This window comes from Leopardus geoffroyi, chromosome C1 (assembly GCF_018350155.1).
Source record: "Leopardus geoffroyi isolate Oge1 chromosome C1, O.geoffroyi_Oge1_pat1.0, whole genome shotgun sequence".
In the NCBI taxonomy this organism is placed as follows: Eukaryota; Metazoa; Chordata; class Mammalia; order Carnivora; family Felidae; genus Leopardus; species Leopardus geoffroyi.
Genome location: NC_059328.1, coordinates 17,798,514 through 17,818,708, shown reverse-complemented (window position 1 = coordinate 17,818,708; position 20,195 = coordinate 17,798,514). Strand labels below are relative to the sequence as shown.

General features: G+C 42.2%; 1 protein-coding gene across 2 annotated transcripts; it reads right to left on the bottom strand.

Moving 5' to 3' along the window:
• Nucleotides 1–1,119: 1,119 nt before the first annotated feature.
• On the bottom strand, nucleotides 1,120–5,295 carry PNRC2 (proline rich nuclear receptor coactivator 2). Of its 2 annotated transcripts, none has more exons than XM_045482173.1 (3): nucleotides 5,182–5,295; nucleotides 3,467–3,672; nucleotides 1,120–3,195 (listed from the first exon to the last, which is right to left on the bottom strand). In XM_045482173.1, the coding sequence occupies exon 3, from the start codon at nucleotides 3,175–3,177 to the stop codon at nucleotides 2,758–2,760; it is 420 nt and encodes a 139-aa protein (XP_045338129.1). In that variant the 5' UTR covers nucleotides 3,178–3,195; nucleotides 3,467–3,672; nucleotides 5,182–5,295; the 3' UTR covers nucleotides 1,120–2,757. The 2 variants fall into 2 exon arrangements, with proteins under 2 accessions (XP_045338129.1, XP_045338128.1); XM_045482172.1 differs by lacking the exon at nucleotides 5,182–5,295 and adding an exon at nucleotides 4,553–4,902.
• Between the last annotated feature and the right edge of the window lie 14,900 nt (nucleotides 5,296–20,195).

Here is a 20,195-nt window from a genome sequence, read left to right as displayed (position 1 = left end):
TTTCCACTTTGTGCTTGCTTTTGGGAAGAATAGAACTTAACCAACCAGAAATTAGATGTAAGGATAGGTTACAGTTATTCTATCATACTATACACTGCCATCAAAAAGATGACGACAAATTTAAACATGAACATTGACTGACTGAAGACTCACGCTATGGCTGACTTCAGCCTTAGAGGATAGGTTGTTTCTAAAACAACTTTTTGGTTCTCACAACTACAATGGTTAGGGAATTTCTGTCACTGTAATTCCTGTAGGCTAACCATAAGTATTAGTACCTCTCTGGGATGTGAGATGTTGAAATCATTAACCTTTTCTTTAGGTTACTCTTAACTTTTAAAAACTTCAGTTAGAAGCCTTTTCTATACCCACCCTCAAGTCTGAACAACTAACCACTGGAGTCCATCCCAAACCAAACACCTGATACTGCATAAATCCAGAATTAACACTTAGGCTGAGAACTGTTAAATCTAGTGAAATTCCACTGGTTATAGTAAAGAATTTGACAGTCCTTGGCACTGCCTGTAGACATTACACAGAGAATAGGGGGGAAAATGGAGACCCAAATTTTTACTTCCTCCAAATCATTTATTTCCTGTGGTTTGCATGATAAAAGTAATGGCCTTGCCGTGGTAACAACCTATTCTTGAACTAGTTTAAGCTACCCCTATCTCTTGGAACCTATGGAGTATTCTGATGCCTTAACCCCCTCCCCCCCCCCCAAAGCCTCCTGGTGGAAATTATACTTTTACATAGGAACATATGTAACCGTTCTTGTCAATTTGAGGAATGTTGTTTTCTATAAACCTCAGTCATCTTAGAATGTAGAGAAAAGGGAGAGATGCAGGGAATTAAACCTGGTTTACTCTCCTGAATTAGAATCTTAGTTTCCAAAGTATGCTGTGTCCTTTTACTGTTAGCCCTGCTTCAGGCCGGCGGGGGTGGGGGGGCTGGTCATAAACAGCAGGTTTAATTGTATAGCTGTTGAACTGATCCAAATGTGTCTATCAGTTGGCAGATTGGTTGCCTTGTAAAAACCAGCAGTCCTACCGTTTCTTCAGTTGGATTATGAGTGCGTTAAAAATAGTCGTAATTTTTTACAAAATACAAACCAACCACTGGGGGGGAAGAAGCAATTTTATTTTTTAATTTCATGCTTGAAATTTGCATATGTACATTAAGTACTATGTAAACTTGTCTTTAGAATACCATTATTTGATTTGGGCAATATTACCTCATCTGAATTTACTTGGAGAAATACAACTTCACCCTTCTTTAAAATGTCAAAAGCTGCCAAGTTAGAATAGGGCACCTAAAATCAGAAATTTTAAATTGACTCTCCCACACACATTTGTAATTCACTATTGGGTTAATTTATATTTAGGTAAAATATGTTATCAAGTTATGCAAGAAATTACATCTTTTACATTAAGTGGTCCCCTGGGTTGCACTTACTAGTAACAAAAAATATATATACTGGCATCATACACTAACTATATTCATGTTATAGATTACAAAAATTATTAAAAGCCAAAATGAATCTTTAAAGTTGGAGGGACCTTTTCATGGTTAATCTTTGGGCTTAAGGAGGAAAAATTAAAATAGTCCCATACTGCATTTCACATCTCTTAAAAATAGGAAGTGTTTTAGCAGCTTTAAAACCTTTTCAGTTATATAAAACTTATTACACTAGGGTTTACTTTGAAATATAGTTTACCACCAGATCAATTATACATACACCGGCACTTTAGCACAAGGGCAAACCTTAAAAACAAATTATTTTGGACCTTTAAAATCAGGCCATAGCATAAAAAACAAGAGTCATGGTCTTACATTCAGCAAATTCATACTAAAATATTCTATTTTTATAGGATAAATGCCAACAAAACTTTACATATGCTACAAGTTTATTACATATATTTACATGGCTCTTTCCTAGGTACTTAAAACTTTCACATTATACAGCTCCCCACTTAAGTAAGCTTTGCAGGGATAACTTTTGAGACCAGATCACTGTCAGAATAGCTTATGCAGTGCTAGAATACAAAAAATGTATTCTGAAAGCTACTCAGTGACCACCAAATACTGTTTCTATAAAAACTGGTTTTGGTGCATTAGTTGGCAGACGCTTATCCACTCACTGCATGAAAGAAATGGCCATTGGGGTATATGGTCTCATTCTAAATTGGACAGCCACGAGTGCCCTTTCTACATTCACCAGCATACAGTTTACTAAAATGCAACCATTCTCTAAGAAAAAGTCACATTTTCTTTTTGGCAGTGCATAAGATTGTTGGCATATTATTGGTTTGGGTGTTTCTAGGACTTTAAACTTTCAAATACTCAACTACTTCTTAGTCCCTGTATGTCTTAACTAGATGCTTAAAATCAGATTCACGAGCTTTCAACAGGGCAATCTAGTGATCCATGAATGATAATCTTAAATTAGTATTTTCACCCAACAGATAGGAAAAGTTGATTACCATTCCCCAAATCTTAACTTAAACCACTTAAGTTACTCAGTTGAGAACACTTAATATCAAGTACTATGATGAATAATTTTGTTATTTTAAGTTGCACTGATCCCACCATCACATCACAGTGCACACAACACATAAAACAAGTTAAGATGAAGTCTAATTAGATTTTCTACATTAATTAGCAATTTTACACAAATAGATTAGTTCCCTAGTGAATTTGGTCTGAAACAATTGACAACTACCCTCCAATATAACTAAGTTTAAATAGCATTTTATCTTATACCTGTACTTTAAGTAAGGTTTTAAGTTGAAATGTCATTATTTCCTTATCAGAAGGATTAAAGGAAACTGGAACCCAGTGGCTTGGTGGTTTAGGGAGAACACTTGGTGATGGTGGCTCACTAAATTTGGCTCCAGCATAGTTCTGATTAGTCTGAGACTTAAAAAGTAAGCTAGAACTTGATAAGCTAGAGTTCCAGTTTTGATTATTTGGAAAATTTTTGTTCTTCCCCCCATTTTGCATGGCCTGCCGTGCAGCTGCTGAGGAGGTGTAAGTGTGTCCCCTTTCTTTTTTCTTATGAACAATCTTCATCTGGGAATTCTGATCCTTGGTCTTCTGTCTATTAAGCTGTTGCTGGTTCTTACTAACATTTCTCGATTGAGGGGCTGGAATGTTATACCTCTCTCCACCACCCATCTTCAGCTTCTTTGTCACCTGTAAGTAAAGGGAAAATATTGAGCAAAATTCCAGTAAGAAAAGTTCAAAACTTTAATAAGCTTCTATAGATAAGCCTCAACTTGTAATTCCAGAAATCATTTTAAAATTGCTACTCAACTGCTTTAACCCCATCCTGTGTACGTACACACATTATATTCACAGCCTTTATCACCTTAAAAACAAGCTTCTCCACAAATCTGAATCAACAAAAACAAAAAATAAAAACAAACGGTTTAGGATGTTTGCCCCCACAACATGAGTTTTATACCTTTCAGTCTGCTTTTCGGATTGCAGGATTTCCACTACCTGTCCCCTTCCTTGCTGCCAAGCCCAGGATAATAGATGTTGCTTTCTGCCGGATCCTTTCCTTTGTCTCAATACAGAAGTTTTCATGGGCCGATCTGCTGAGTTCAGCCTAGGAGCTGAGGCCAACATCTGAGTCTCCTCAGCACACAAGTATGAGAGAAGTCCTAGCTAGAAAAGCAAAGTTCATTACTTCATTATTTCAACTCAAAAACACGGGGGAAAGCGATCACTTAGATTTACGGCGGAAATACAGTTAAGAATGGCTACTTCCTGAACTAACAAAGGTAGAAAATAACCTTGTAACTGTCATCATTTAAAAGCTCTTCTCAGCCTTGAGATCCAGGAAGTGGGGAATTTGGGGACGGGGGTCTGCAAGTCCCACAAATTATTTTACCTTTACTGGGGAACTTTTCTGAGTCTCACACGGATTTTGTCACCAGTATGTTCAGACTAGGGAAGCATTAGCTTTTGCAGCCATGCCAAGAAGCTGGCTTAAAAGGAGTTTCCTAAAGAGACCCATGTCTCTTGGGGGAAGAGATCCTTTCAGAAAGTTCCAATCTTGCGGGAGATCGCGTATCCGTTTTCGAAAAGCCTCCTAGCCCAACACGCCCACGTCCAGAAGTGTCTCCTTTAGTTATGAACTCTCGACTCCACCTCATCTTAAAAGTTTTCCCAAGTCATAACCCAAGCCGATGTTCCCTCCGAACTATGAGATGCCTCCTTACAGTGAGCATTAAACATTCCGAGTTTTCATGTAACACCCCAAGAAACCAAGTTCCCAAACAAATAAGCCCTCTTTTCGGAAGGCTCAGAGGGCCTTGCACACTATTTTAACAGCCCGTGAGTCATTCACAGCGCGAGCCCGGAAAGTTCGGGCCTTCCGACGGGGCCTGGCTTCCGAGCGGCTCCCTTTCTCGAGCCCGGCCCGGGGCCCTGGTGCTCCCCGGCCGCCCGCGCCCGACCCGGTTTCCCGATCTCCCCTCCTTCCCCCAACAATGGGGAGCGCGGCCGCCAACATGGCCGCGCCCGCGGCGCCGCCGCCACTCACCGACTTCAAGCTCGGAACGGCGGCGGCGGCGGCGGCTCTTGCTCGGCGTCTAAGCCCCCCTCCCCTTCCAGGGAGAGACGAGGCGCGGGACGTACGAAACCCACGGGCACCGATGAGCTAGCTGCTGACCGCCTCAGCTTCCCGACCCGACCTCCTCCTTCCGCCTCTACCGACAAAATGGAGGAGGCGACGAGCGCCGAAGCGGGGCCGGGAGGCACCGCGGCCAATCAACACACGCCGACACGCCGCCCGGCCAATGAGACGCGCGCCACCGCCTGTTGCTGGGGCCGGCCGGGGCGAGGGAGGCGAGCTTGTGGCCCAAGGTTTGAAATCCTCCCCGAGAGGAGCATGTCGGGAACAGCTGCTGAGGCCCCGGCGGCCGCCCGCCCGCCCGCCCGCCGGTCCGTCCGTGCGCGGAGGCGCTTGCCCCGCTGCCGCCGGCCCCACTGGATGCGGCGGCGCCCGCGACCCCAGGCGCCCGTCTTGCCCGCGCGCGCTCGGCGTCTGGGAAGGGGCGTCAGCCGCCCTCGGGGCCGCAGCTTCAGCCCGGGCTACCGGCGCGCGGGCCCCGTGGCCCTGAGACCCCTGGTGGCCCAGCCTCCCACCCACGGGCGGGGGGTGCGGATTACCGAAGCGGCGTCGGTTCCCGAGGTGGGTTCGCAGTGCCGCGTAACCGGTTTTTACCGACGGAAGATACTCAACAAAGTTGCCTCCCGAGGCCTGGCCCCTCCCCACTTTGCTCCTGACGCTCTCTTCTCCTTCTCCTACATCACGGGACCTTCTTTGTAGCTCCCAAAGCTTGCGGTTCTCCTGCGGGTCTCTCCCGTGTCCTCCGCCCCAGCCTCGAAACTTCCCCAAGTGGCCGCCCTTGTGAAGGCGTTTCCGACACATGCGCGGATCGAGTCCATCACTTCCTCCTTTGTGCCCCCACTGGTCCTTAACTTCAGTTAGAGCCCTTCGGCGTCCCGCACGGTACCTGCGGCTGCCTGTGTCTGAAACCCACGCACCCACCCGCCACCACGTCCTCGAAGGACGAGGCCGGCTTCTAGTCTTCTGAACAGAGCCTCTCGAACAAGAAAACTTTGTGGCGAGAGCGGGGGCTCCCTTATTCCCCTTCCTGCCCGATTGTAAGTGTGAACGGGGAGAAAAGATCTAGTTTAGGTGATTATGCCAGCGAGGTGCTGGGAAGAGGGAAAGGACAACTTCTTTGGGGTAAATGGATAAGCAACCCAAAATGAGTGTTGCAAAAGAGAACGCCATATTCTCTGTACATATGAGCGTGTTCATTGCCGGGTTTATGTCCACTTTTTGTTAACTCCCACGTAATTCGTTTTTTAGACTTAAGGTTTTCGCTGCCATCATCCCCCCCACCCCACCCCTATGTTTTTCTAGTCACGGCTCTTAAGATTTCTTAAGAAAACCTACTTAAGCTGCTGCATTTTAAAAGAGGAGTTTGTTAATCAAATTAATTTGGTGAAATACATAGAAGAGATATTTTTGAGCATGGGGCTTTCTGGTGCTAATCATATTATAGTCAAATAAGATGAATGTAATAAGCACCAGCTAGTTTACCCAAAGTGTCATCTGTTTCCTAAAAACTCAAGATGCCCGGTAATTGCCAGGCTGTATTTAATGACTTCAAGATTTTAACTTCGAAAAAGACCCTTGCAATAAACTTTTTTTAATATAATGGTTTGTAAAGTGAACAGTCCGGTTTCAGTCTGAGCAGCTGCTTCTATTTCTTTTTTCTTCCTATCATCGAAATACCTTTCAAATTCATCCCTACTACACCCCCACCCCTGTGCTCTTCTCTCTGCTCTCCACAGGATCTTATTACTGTGTTACTTAAAAAAAAAAAAAAAATTCTTTGGCTCCACATTGTGTTACAGAATTCAATCGCCCTGCCCTCTGATTCTTACCCGTGTAGTATATTGGATTATTTAAAAAAAAAAAAAAAAATTTTTTTAGAGTGTTTATTTTTTGAGAGAAAGAGATAAGAGTGTTGAACAGGGAGGTACGGAGAGAGAGGCAGACACAGAATCCGAAGCGGGCTCCAGGATCCAAGCTGTCAGCACAGAGCCCCATGCAGGGCTCGAACTCACCCACCGTGAGATCATGGCCTGGGCTGCTTAACTTACTGAGCCACCCAGGCGCCCCCTTGTGTATTGAAAACACACACAATGTATTGGCTATTTTCTCTGCACCGCCCCCTTCCCTGTGCTACATTGTTTTTGCTTATTTGCACAAATTCTGGGGTAGGTGCTCTTTTGATCTCTACTGTGCAGATGAAGAATGTGAAGCCCAGGCAGTTTAAAGCCGAAAGCCACGTGCTGAGACTCTGGAGCCCAGGCTCTGCGTTCCCTGCAGCATCTGTGTCTGAGTCACCTTTGTCTTTCCCGGTGCCTGAAAGGTGCTTTGCCCAGAGCAGACGCTGAGTGCCTGTTGACTGGGCTGCGGGGTTGCTTGGGCAGTTCGAAGCCTCCATTTCTGCTAGGTCAGGGCCAGGCTGCCCTCAGGAGAGCACTGCAAAAGCCTTTACCATGTCCCAGACTCCCAGCAGCCTCTCAGTATAGCTCCTGCCTCATCCTTCATCCTTAACCAAGCGCTGATTACAGCTCAGAACCAGAGAGCAGGAGCTAAAAACATAACCCATTCAGGACATCCCCGGCAGCCTCTGCCTATCCCCTGCCAGTGCTTAAAGTCAGTGCCACCAACACGATCCAATTAGTGGTTCTCAGTTCACACAGGAAAATGGTGATACAGAGAAACAGCTCTCAGGATGTAGATCAGCCACCAACGCTGGGAGCCAAATGCATAATAAGTCTGTGGGTGTTTAATACAAAACATTTATTTAACCAAGATTTATCTGCTGCCTTCTTTGCAGCGGGCACTCTGCCAAGCCCTGGGGATACAAAAGTGAATGAGGCTCCATCCCAAGGGTAAAGGAACTGAAAGGCTCTTCCCTGAACAATTTATCAGAGAGGAAAACTGGATGTCTGGGGAGATTCATTTCCTCGGTTCTTCCCGTAAGACTCAAAGACAGACAGTGCCAATTGTAAACCCAAAAATCAACCTGCTATGGAGTGCAGGTTACAGACATTATACCCGGACCCCCTGGAATGGAGGGGAAAAGGAAGGGATTCGCACACTCGAAGGAATCCTTTCCCAGGAGGATGCATTTTGAATTATGTCTCAGCAGGAACCCAAATCAACAAAATCTGTGACATAAAATTTACCCACCTAATCTGTAAATAGAAGTGGGGCAAAAAGGTGTTTTTGGAAAGTCTGGCTTTGTAGGATTGGCGAGTTGCAGGCTGATACTGTATTTTAGACCCGGTGAGTGGCAGGACAGTGAGGCAATCACCCAGGTTTGCCACACCTTTCAAACAAGTCTCTAATTGGACCCACTGGCTTTCAGGCTCATCATGTACCTCCCAGTTTGTCTATCTCAAAACAAGCTGGTTTGGTTATTTGTCTTTCTCAAGCTCAGCTGTGAATTCAAAATACAACTTTGAATGCTTGCAGGCCAGTCAACTGATGGCTAATTTCAGTTAGGAGAAGTGAGTTCTTGGAACTTGCCAAAAAAGCAAAGTGGAACACCTGTCTGATGTTTTGATGTCCCTTAGGGCTCTACTCTTGTTGCCAAACTGGTATCAGAACACACACCCCTCCACACACCGTGAATGCGTTTCCTGGGGAAGCGTCTGCTGTGCTTCCCCGGTCGCTCACACATTCCCAAGCTGTTGCAAATCAGTCCTCCGTCATCACAGCCATTTCAGCCGAATTACTAAATGGGGTACAGGAAGTCAGTGCTAAACTCCCACACTTCCTGTGACTCTGACCCAGGGGTTCTCAGCCTCCGGGACCTTTAAGGGACTCTGATGCATGGACTCGCGCCCCAGAATCAGAATCTTTGAGGGTGGCTGCGTGGGTGTTCCCGCAGAGCTCAAGAGTGGCGAATGTGCCACTCACAGATTTGCCACTGTGGCAAATACGGATTATTTTGAACTAAAGGCACTTGAAAAACAGCAGGTGCAAGAAGGCCACTCTGACCTCTCCTCCCTTTGTCTTCCTGGAGACAGAACAGAAAATTCCCATGTGAAAGATGTCCTCCAACACCAGGAGGAGAGAAACATTCTTATCACCAGAGATGGGAGTGGAGGCCTGGAGAATTCTGTCCTAACAGACCTTGTCAAAAGAACTTACCTTCCTTTACCCTCCCCATGTATTTTAGTTACTCTTCCACGATTTATCTCTTGTTCAACCTAATGGGAAGGCATTTAGGCGCTGTCATTTCTTGGGGTCTTTATTTCCTTCCCACCTAAAATTTATATGAAATAAATCTGTGTGTTTTTCTCCTGTTAATGCCTTCTGTCATTTTAATTCTCAGGCCAGAGACCCTGAGAGGGTGGAGCTAAGGTTTTGTTTCCCCGACACAGCTGATTCCACTGTCTCCCTCTGGTTGAGAACTGGTCTCGGTTTTTTTTTTTTTTTCAACGTTTATTTATTTTTGGGACAGAGAGAGACAGAGCATGAACAGGGGAGGGGCAGAGAGAGAGGGAGACACAGAATCGGAAACAGGCTCCAGGCTCCGAGCCATCAGCCCAGAGCCCGACGCGGGGCTCGAACTCACGGACCGCGAGATCGTGACCTGGCTGAAGTCGGACGCTTAACCGACTGCGCCACCCAGGCGCCCCTGGTCTCGGTTTTTCCAAGAGCAGTTCCCCTGATGGGAGGGAGGTGGTTTGTACGTGTGAAGGGGACTTCCTTTGTCCTTTGTAATCCTCAAAAGGCAGGGATTATACCAAACAACCACAAAAAATGAACACCCAGAGTTATTTAGATCAGCTTGTTAAAGTGTTCATCACACAAGCGGACTCCCAAGGTCTACCACCAGTTTCCTTGCTAGTCTGTTGATCCAAACTGTCCATTTCTTGGCTCCACTGTGAGGTCTGAGCTCCCAGTCCTTCAGGCCAAAAGCTGTATGAACAGAAAGATGGGCAGCAACCTTGAGAAGAACAATCCAGACAGGCTCAGACTGGCAACCGGATCGATACCAAGAAGAAGTCTGGGACACCCAATACTATACTCACTGGAAAAAAAAAAAAAACAAAACTGGAATATGGGAGCCATCGAATTCTATGTAAGACCGTGACTATACCTGTCTCCCAATTATTCACACCCATGATATGAAGAAGAGACACACTATCAAGAAGAAGAAGAGGAAGAAGAAGAAAAGAAGAAAAAGAAGAAGAAAAGGAGAAGAAGGAGGAAGAGGAGGAAGAAGAAGAAGAAGAAATAGAGGAGGAAGAGGAAGAAGAAGAGAAGAAGAAGAAAAGAAGAAAAAGAAGAAGAAAAGGAGAAGGAGGAAGAGGAGGAAGAAGAAGAAGAAGAAATAGAGGAGGAAGAGGAAGAAGAAGAGGAGAAGAAGAAGAAAAGGAGAAGAAGGAGGAAGAAGAAGAAGAAGAAATAGAAGAGGAAGAGGAAGAAGAAGAGAAGAAGAAGAAGAAAAGGAGAAGAAGGAGGAGGAGGAGGAGGAAGAAATAGAAGAAGAGGAAGAGGAGGAAGGGGAAGGAGAAGAAGAAAAAGAAAAAGAAAAAGAAGAAGAAGAAGAAGAAGAAAAAGGAGAAGAGACACACTGTCCTTAGGTATCATGGAAGGCTCTAAAGAGAATCCGGTGAGATAGGAAACCACTCAAGCTCCTGCCATGTTTGTTCAGCTCGACAGTCTCTGAATTTCCGTGGACGTTTTTGTCTTCCCGCTTTCTACTTTGTGTTGCCTTGTATTACAGCACCTATAGCCTTTTGAACACGTTCCAAATCTACACTATCAAAGTTTTTTTGCATACATTATCTCACTCAATCTCGGCCTTAGCGCGACAGGATAGGCATTATTACCATTCTATAGGTGAAGAAACCGAGGCTCTGAGAGACTGGTTCAAGTCTGCAATAGACATCCACCTTAAACATTTTTGTCAGAGTGTGTCTTGTTACGTAAGTAACATGTATTAACCGTAGAAGGCAGATCAACGACGACAAAATCACTCAACATCTTACCTCCCAGAGGTAACCACTGTTAAGGTTTTGAGGGAATGTCCTTCCGGTCTTTTTTCCATACTGAGAGGCAGTGTGCAGAAGAGCACAGACGCCTCAGCCTGCCCGCAGTCTCCGCTCCGCAGCTTTTCAACCTCTCTGTTTTAGTTTCTTCACCTGTAAAATGGGGATAATCACAACACCTAACAGTTAGTGTGAGGATTGAACAAATCAACATATTGGAAGTACTCAGAACAATGCCTGAAATCAACAATTTTGAAGTACTTAAAAAGCTTCCAATTACTGATCTTTGTGGGTTTTTTCTCTTCATAAAAATGGTAATGAATGGTATATTTTCTTTTGTTACCTTTTATTTTTCATGGTAAAAAATTTTTTTGATGTTTATTTATTATTGAGAGACAGAGAGAGACAGAGCACGAGCATGGGAGGGGCAGAGAGAGGAGGAGACACAGAATCTGAAGCGGGCCCCAGGCTCTGAGCTGTCGGCACAGAGCCCAATGCAGGGGCTCGAACTCACAGACCGCGAGATCATGACCTGAGCCAAAGTCGGATGCTTAACCGACTGAGCCACCCAGGCACCCCTTATTTTTCATGTTTAAACTCAATACATTGTGATGGGGTGCCTGAGTGTCTCAGTCGGTTAAGCATCCAACTTCAGCTCAGGTCATGATCTTGCAGTCCATGAGTTCGAGCCCTGTGTTGGGCTCTGTGCTGACCACTTGGAGCCTGGGGCCTGCTTCAGATTCTGTGTCTCCCTCTCTGCTCCTCCCCCACTTGCGCTCTCTCCCTCTCTCAAAATAAATAAATAAACATTAAAAAAAATAAACCCAATATATTGTGAACCTGTTTCTGTGTATGTATACATACCTAGATCATTAACAGTATTTTATATTATGACCGTGTTATGAATGTCACCATCCCCTACTGTCATTTCCAATTTTTTGCTATTATATGCTGATCTGAATGTCCCTGTAGATAAATCTTCATTTTGTTAAATAAATTTCCTTTAAATAAATTGTAGAGGCGAAATTACTACAGTAAATATCTAGGTAAGACTTCTGACTTACCCCCCCACCATCAGGGCGTTAAAGTCCAGTCTCCAGCTTCTGGCCTTAAGGATACTATACTCCCACCCGGTTATTTATGACTGCTTCTCTGACATCGGATCTGAAAGAGGAGTTGGTGAATTTACATAGAAAAGAAATAGTCAAAAGAATTTTTAAGGTTTTTGATTTAATTAATTTATTTTTTAACGTTTATTCATTTTTGAGAGACAGAGAGAGTGACAGATCGTGAGCAGGGGAGAGGCAGAGAGAGGGAGACAGAATCCGAAGCAGGCTCCAGGCTCTGAGCTGTCAGCACGGAGCCCGATACGGGGCTCAAACCCACAAACTGTGAGATCATGACCTGAGCCAAAGTCAGACACTTAACTTACTGAGCCACCCAAGTGCCCCAAAAGTTTTTTTAAAAGACCACAGGTTATGTATTGCCCCCAATTTTAAGAAGTATGCGTGTGGGACGTCTTTCTATAGGGGGACTTGATGCCAATAAGATGTACTTATTCATCATAGGTAACAACCTCCATAGCTGTCAGTCCGGCAGTTAATGAGCCATCTGGACTTTTCCACTGACTCAGGCAGGCCAGTGTTTGTCCTCTAGCTGATTGCAGAGACCGTGAGTCAAGCTGCCATGGCACAAGAGCCCATGTTTTGCCACAACAGAAAAAGGCACCCAGACTGACATAGTTTTAATAGATGATTAAAAGTGTTTAGCCTACTTGACACCAATGGGACGCCTCCCACTCCTGAGAATAGCAGACATCAAGGGAGCCACCGTTAAACCCACATTAACCCAGCCACGGGGAGAAGTAACCTGCCTAAGGACAATCCGATCTCTTGACCCTGGTTCACCATGGATGAATTTTTATATCATCTCCCTGCCTTTAACTGATATATCGTTATTTTATTTTGTTATAACTGTTACCTTTTAGAATTCAAGAATATTCAAGGATTTTCTTTTGCATTCCCTAAAGGTGCTCCTCGTTAGCAGTAAGTATTGACCACTTTACTATGAGCAAGACGCCGCACTGAGCAATTTATGTGCGTTATCTTGTTTGCTTCTCCCTGCAACTCTACTGAGGTCAGTAGTATTTTTATCCCCATTTAACAGATGAGAAAACTGAGGCCTGGAGAAATAGGTTAAGTGATTTGCCCAAAGTCACACACTCAGAACTCAAACCTGGGTGAGTGTGATACCAAAACCTCTGCTTGTAGCCACTCTGCTATGCTGGCACAGTCTTCAGAGCCCGTATTTCTAGGAGGGTCTCAGAATACAGCTTCCTGTAGAACAGGAAGTAGCCACTCTTCTGAGTCCAGGCTATCATCAGCCCAGTAAACTTGCACATATATTCTTAACTCCTTTTGGAAAGAAAGCAAAGAAAAAACAGAGTATTTATATATTCCTCCATCTATGGAGTTGTTTTCAAAGGCATCCTGCCCATGAGGGGGCATCCTTCCATGAAAGGATACTGCTAAGAGGCAGAAGCTGAAGGAGCTTCTGCAGCAGTGAGGGCCTAAGGAGGAACACTGCCCACCGTAGAGAAATGGCAACCAGGTGAACTCATGAGGAGGAGTTGGTGAAGAGCCCCCCAAAGTGCCCATGATAGAAAGAGGCAGCTTTAGATATCCATCAAGCTAGGAAACCATAAAGCCATCTGACCAGAGTTTCGGTCCAGAAGGAAATTTCTTGCTCTCCTTTACCCTGCTTCCCTGACTGCAATCCCAGAGATGTCAGGGATCTGGCAGTTAGCCAGCTGCAGAAGGCCGAGGAAGGAAGGACAGAGGATTCAACTGTCAATCAAGCTCAGAGTTCTGATTATTCCCTGGGCTGACCAATTTTAATTACTGAATCAAAATTGAATTTAAAATTTAAAATGACCGCTGAATTCTATTACCCAAAGGAAAAGAGTGACAATGAAAAGATCAACTAGTGTCGCACACAACATCCAATCAGGCATCTGATTGATCAACATTAGACAGCCAATAGGGCCATCAGGAACATACTGGTTGAATGTCAGCCCTCCCTAGCAGTAAGCAAAAAGGTCACCTTGCCATGAAAATGGATGTTTTGCCCATTGGCTGGAGAAGAATTATCAGCCTTGAGTATATTTAAAGGAAGAATAAGTTTGGGATGCCTGGCTGGCTCAGTCGGTAGAGCATGCAACTCTTGATGTCCAGGTTGTGAGTTTAAGCCCCACACTGCATGTCGAGATCACTTAAAAAATAAAATCTTGGAGAAGGAGGAGGAAGAGGGGTGGGGAGGGAGGAAGGAGGAGGAAAAGAGGAAGAAGGAGGAGGAGGAGAAAAAGAAGTTGTTTATGCAACTAGTCACAGACCATTAAATGTATAAACCAAAAACATAGAACTGAAGGGAGAAATAGTTCCACAGTAATAGTTTAAGACTTCAACACCACACGCTCAATAATGGGTAGAACAACCAGATAGAAAGATGAGTAAGGAAATAGAAGATTTGAACAACATAATAAATGAACTAGAGCTAATAAATATGTAGAGAATACTCTACCCAACAACTATAGCATATACTTTCTTCCCAAATGCACGTGGGACAAACACTTCTCAAATGCACATTCTCCAGGATAGATCATCTTTTAGGTGACAAATTAAATCTCAATAGACTTAACAACCTAGGCACCCTTCAAAGTATCTTCTCGGACCATAGCAGGATGAAGTTAGAAGTTAATTACAGAAAAAACTGAAAAATTCTCAAAACTATAGAAATTAAACAATACACTCTTTTTCTTAGCAAATGCAAATTTTATTTCAACTGTACATAACAGATGTCTTTATTTATTTTTATTTTTTTTTATTTTAATGTTTATTTATTTTTTGAGAGAGAGATGGAGAGAGAGAGACAGAGACTGAGCAGGGAAGGAGCAGAGGGAGAGGGAAACACAGAATCGGAAGCAGGCTCCAGGCTCTGAGCTGTCAGCACAGAGCCCGATGCGGGGCTCGAAACCACAAACTGTGAGATCATGACCTGAGCCGAAGTCTGACGCCCAACCGACTAAGCCACCCAGGTGCCCCCAGATGTCTTTTTTTAAATAAAACAAACACTTCATTGCCATATGCAACCACAAACAATAATATGCATACTTTACAATACTGTACAATGCGACATTTAGGTATACATCCAACTAACTGAATCTTCAAACGGCAGTCACTAAAGAGTCACTAAAGAGTCACTAGTGACTAGAGTCACTAAAAATGACTCTCCCATTCACAGATAAAAAGCACAATATATAGATTTTTTTCAAGGTCTTATACCATTATATACATGTTACTGTGTTTTGGCAATTTCATGAAAAACACATAATTAAAAGTTTATATACTGGGGCAAGTGTAAATTCAATGGCAACACCATGTAGGTCCCCCACAAAAGTCCCAGAGACGGCTTACACCTCCCTTCTGGTTGAGGGTCTTCACCCTCTCACTACAACACTAACTGTACATGCGGCCATGACAGATAAACAACACACTCTCAAACAACCAATGGGTCAAAAAATATATCACAAGGGAAATTATAAAATACTAGTTGAGTAAAAATGAAAGTACAACCTGCAAAGACTTTGGGGACCCAGTGAAAGCAGTGCTAAAGTGGAAATGTTTAGATATAAACACATTAAAAAACAGGACATATCTCAAACCAATCACCTAACTTTACAACTTAAGGAAATAGCGAAGGACAAACTTAATGCACACCTAGCAGAAGAAAGGAAATTAGAACAGAGATAAGTGAAATAGAGAATTTAAAAAAAGAGAGAAAACCAATGAAACCAAAAGTTGTTTCTTTGAAAATATCAACAAAATTGACAAACCTTTAACTAGATTGACTACAAAAAACCCTCAAATTACTAAAATCAGGAATGAAAGTGGAGATATCACTACCAATTTTACAAAAGTAAAAAGATTATAAGAGAGTGCTAGGAACAATTGTACCCCCCAAAATTGTATCACCTAGATGAAATGGAAACATTCCTAGAAACACAAAACCTACCAAGCCTAAATCATGAAGACAGAAAATCGGATTAGACCTGTAACTAGTAAGGTGATTTAATCAGAAGATTGAATCTCCTGAGAAAGAAAAGCCCTCCACCTAATGGCTTCACTGGTAAATTCTACCAATATTCAAGAACCAATATTTAAAAAAAAAAAAAAAAATTGAAGAAGAGGGAAGAAATCCTAACTCATCCCATAATACCCTGATACCAAATCCAGACAAAGACACTGCAGGAAAGGAGAACTACAGACCAATTTCCCTTATAAACATTACTACAAAAATCCTCAACGAAATACTATCAAACTGAGTTCAATAACATAGTGAAGCAATTATACACCATGACCAAGTGGAATTTACTCCTGGAATGTAAGGATGGTTTGACATACAAACATCAATGTAATACACCACATTCACAGAATGAAAGATAAAACATATGATCATCTCAATTGATGCAGAAAAAACATTTGACAAAATTCAACACTTTTTCATGATAAAGACACTCAACAAACTAGGAATAGAAATAAACTGCTTTTAACATAATAAAAGCCATATCTGAGAAACCCACAACAAACATCATATTCAATGTGAAAGACTGAAAACTTTTCCTCTAAGAGCAGGAACAAGGCAAAAACACTCTCTTTCACCATTTCTTTTCAACACAGTGCTGGGAGTTCCAGACAGAGGAATTAGGCAATAAAAATGAATAAAACGCATCTAAATTGGAAAGGAAGAGGTAAAATTATCTCTGCTCACAGATAATATGATCTTGTTTTTAGAGTTTACTTAGTTACTTTTGAGAGAGAGAGAGAGAGAGAGAGAGAGAGTAGGGGAGGGGCAGAGAGAGGGAGAGAGAGAATCCCAAGCAGGGCTTGTACCAACACAGGGTACAATCCCATGAACTGTGAGATCATAACCTGAGCCAAAATCAAGAGTTGCACACTTAACCAACTGAGCCACCCAGGCACCCCTGATATGATCTTACATATAGAAAACCCTATGGGTTCTACCAAAAGACGATTAGAACTAAGAAATAAATTTAGCAAAGTAGCAGGATATGAGGTCAACACTCAAAAATCAATTGCATTTCTATACAGTAACAATGAAAATATGAAAAGAAAATTAAGAAAACATCTCCATTTATATAGCATCAAAAAGAACAAAATACTTAATTAAGTTAACCAACGAGGTGAAAGAGTTGTACGATGAAAACTACAAAACATTGCTGGAGGAAATTAAAGAAGACATAACTGAATGGAAAGATATCAATATTCATAGATTGAAAGATTTAATGTTGCTAAGATGTCGGTATACTGCCCAAGTGATCTACAGATTCAATACAATTTTTATCAAATTCTCAATGATATTTTTTCTCAGAAATGGAAAAATCCATCCTAAAACTTATGTGGAATTTCAAAACAAAGAAACAAACAATCAAACCCAAATAGCTAAAACAATCTTTCAAGAAGGACAGAAGAACAAAGTTGGAGGTCTCACACTTCCTGATTTCAAAACTTACCACAAATCTACAGGAATCAAGACAAAATGATGCCAGCACAAAGATAGATATGCAGGTCAATGGACTAGAATAGACAGCCCAGAAGTAAATCCTTCTGTATGTGGTCAAATGATTTTTCAACAAGGGTACCAAGGACATTCATCAGGGAAAAGACAGTCTTTTCCACACACGGTTCTGGGAAAACTGGAGATCCACCTGCAAGAGAATGAAGTTGGACTCAAATCTTGTACCATAGACAAAAAAAATAGCCACAAATGGATAAAGACCTAAATAAACATGAGAGCTGAAACTTGGGATAAAAGCTTTACCACATTAGATTTGGCAATAATTTATTGGATTCTGACACCAGAAAGGCACAGACAACAAAAGAAAATATAGGCAAATTGTATTTTATGAAAATTAAAAATTCTTGTGCATCCAAGGACACTAACAACAGAATGAAAAGGCAACCTATGGATTGGGAGAAAATATTTGAAAACCGTATATCTTTTAAGGGCTTCATAGCTAGAATATATAAAGAACTCCTAAAAATCAACAACCACAAAACAACCCAGTTCAAAAATGGGCGAAAGGCTTGAATAGATATTTCTCCAAAGAAGATCTAGAGATGGCAAATAAGTACCTGAAAAGATGCTCAGCATAACTGATCATTAGGGAAATACCTAATGTGGAATCAAAACCACAGTTAGATGCCACCCCACAACCATTAGGATGACTATCATAAAAACAAAAACAAAAGACAGAAAATGTCAACTTTTGGCAAGAATGTGGTAACACTGTAACCTCTGTGCATTGTTAGTGGGAATGTAAATTGCTATGGCCACTGTGGAAAACCATATAGTGGTTCCTGAAAAAAATTAAAAATAGAATTACCATATGAACCACCAATTCCAGTGCTGGGTATATACCCAAAAGAATTGAAAGTGGGGTCTTGAACAGATATTTGTTCACAGCAGCTTATTCACAACAGCTTAATCATGGAAGCAACCGAATATACACAGACAAATGAATGGATAAGCAAAATGTAGTATATACGTACAATGTAGTATTATTCAGTCCATCAGCCTTGAGGACATGACATTAAGTGAAATAAGCCAATCACCAAGAGATAAATACTGTGTGATTCCACTTACACACAGTTCCTTGAGTAGTCAAAATCACAGAGAGAAAATAGAACGGTGGTTTCCAGGGACTCAGGGGCTGCGGGGGTTTGGGGGAGGGGCAGGAATGGGAAGTTACTGTTTAATGGGTATAGAGTTTCAGTTTTACCAGATGAAAAAGTTCTGGAGGCGAGTGGAGCTGATGGTTGCACAACGATATGAATGTACTTAATCGCTGGACTGCACACCTTTTTTTGATTAAATTGGTAAATTGTATGCCATATGCATTTTAATTGGCATTAAAATTGACAAACGCTGAATTGACAAGAGAGTGAAATAAAGATACTTCTTTGTTGTTGTTTGTTTTTAAATTTTATTTATCTAAGTAATCTCTACCCCCAACACAGGGCTTGAACTCACGACCCTGAGATCAAGAGTCACACGCTTTTCCTACTGAACCAGTCAGGTGCCCCAATATTTCTTTATACCACGAATCTTTTTCAACATACCATCGTACTTGCTAGACATATATGGGGTCTGAGGTAAGGATCCAAACAGACACCCACATGTATTTGTCTAAATATTTAATTGGGGCAAACTAAATGAAAGTTGTTCTATATTCCTACTTCGTCAAATTGTCATTCAACTCCTGGCTGATAGAATTAGGTTTATCCGGACATTCTGGTTCGCATTTCTGGATCCATTTTGAGACAGGGTGCTAATCGCCTGCTTGTGTACGTCATTGATAACAATAATTTTTTGTAATTTGATTTGGATATTTCATTTTTACCTCTTATTCAATACATTTATTTTATGTGTGGCTGTGATAGGGGCCCTGTAAATCGTCAGGCCCAGAGCAAGGGCCTCTCTTGCCTGAAATAGGAGGTAATGTATCTGCTGATCTATCCCTAGAATCTGGTAGGAATGAAGGCAAGATCTAGTGGCATATCCAATGGTCCTGTGACCGCTGTGTCCATCAGAAGCAGTGGACACATAAGGGCCTTGCATTGCCTTTTCGCTCTGCTGATAGTGAGTGTCCTTTGATGCACAAAAGTGTTTAATTTTCATGAAATCCAATCTGCCTATCTTTTCTTTTGTTGTCTGTGCCTTTCTGGTGTCAGAATCCAATAAATCGTTGCCAAGTGTAAATCGGTAAAGCTTCTATCCCAAGTTTTCCTAAAAGTTTCAGCTCTCACGTTTAGATCTTTCTCCGTTTGTGGTTATTTTTTGTCTAAGGTATAAGATTTGAGTCCAACTTCATTCTCTTGCAGGTGGGTCTCCAGTTTTCCCAGAGCCATGTGTGGAAAAGACTGTCCTTTCCCTGCCGAATCGTGTTGGCACCCTTGTTGAAAACCATTTGACCATATACGCGAGGATTTACTTCTGGGCTGTCTGTTCTATTCCATTGACCTGCATATCTATCTTTATGCCAGTATCAAATATTTTGATTCCTGTAGATTTGTGGTAAGTTTTGAAATCAGGAAGTGTGAGACCTCCGACTTTGTTCTTCTGTTTTCAAATTTGTTTTGGCTATTCGGAGTCCCTAACGCCTCATCACTTTTGTTATATTCTGTTTGTTGGAAGCTAGTCACTGAGTCTGGCCCACAATCAAGAAGGGATTACACAAAGGCTGTGAATACCAGGAGGCAAAGATTACTGGGAGCCATTTTAGGGGCTGCTTACCACAATAGCTAACATTTATTAAGGACTTAATACGTAAGCAATATGTATATAGAGTCATTTAATCCTGAAAATAACCCTAGGAATCTGGAGCTGTTATTACACCTAAATTTTACTAGAAAGAACTGAGGTTTATAACATTTTTTTTTTAATTTTTTTTAACGTTTATTTATTTTTGAGACAGAGAGAGACAGAGCATGAACGGGGGAGGGGCAGAG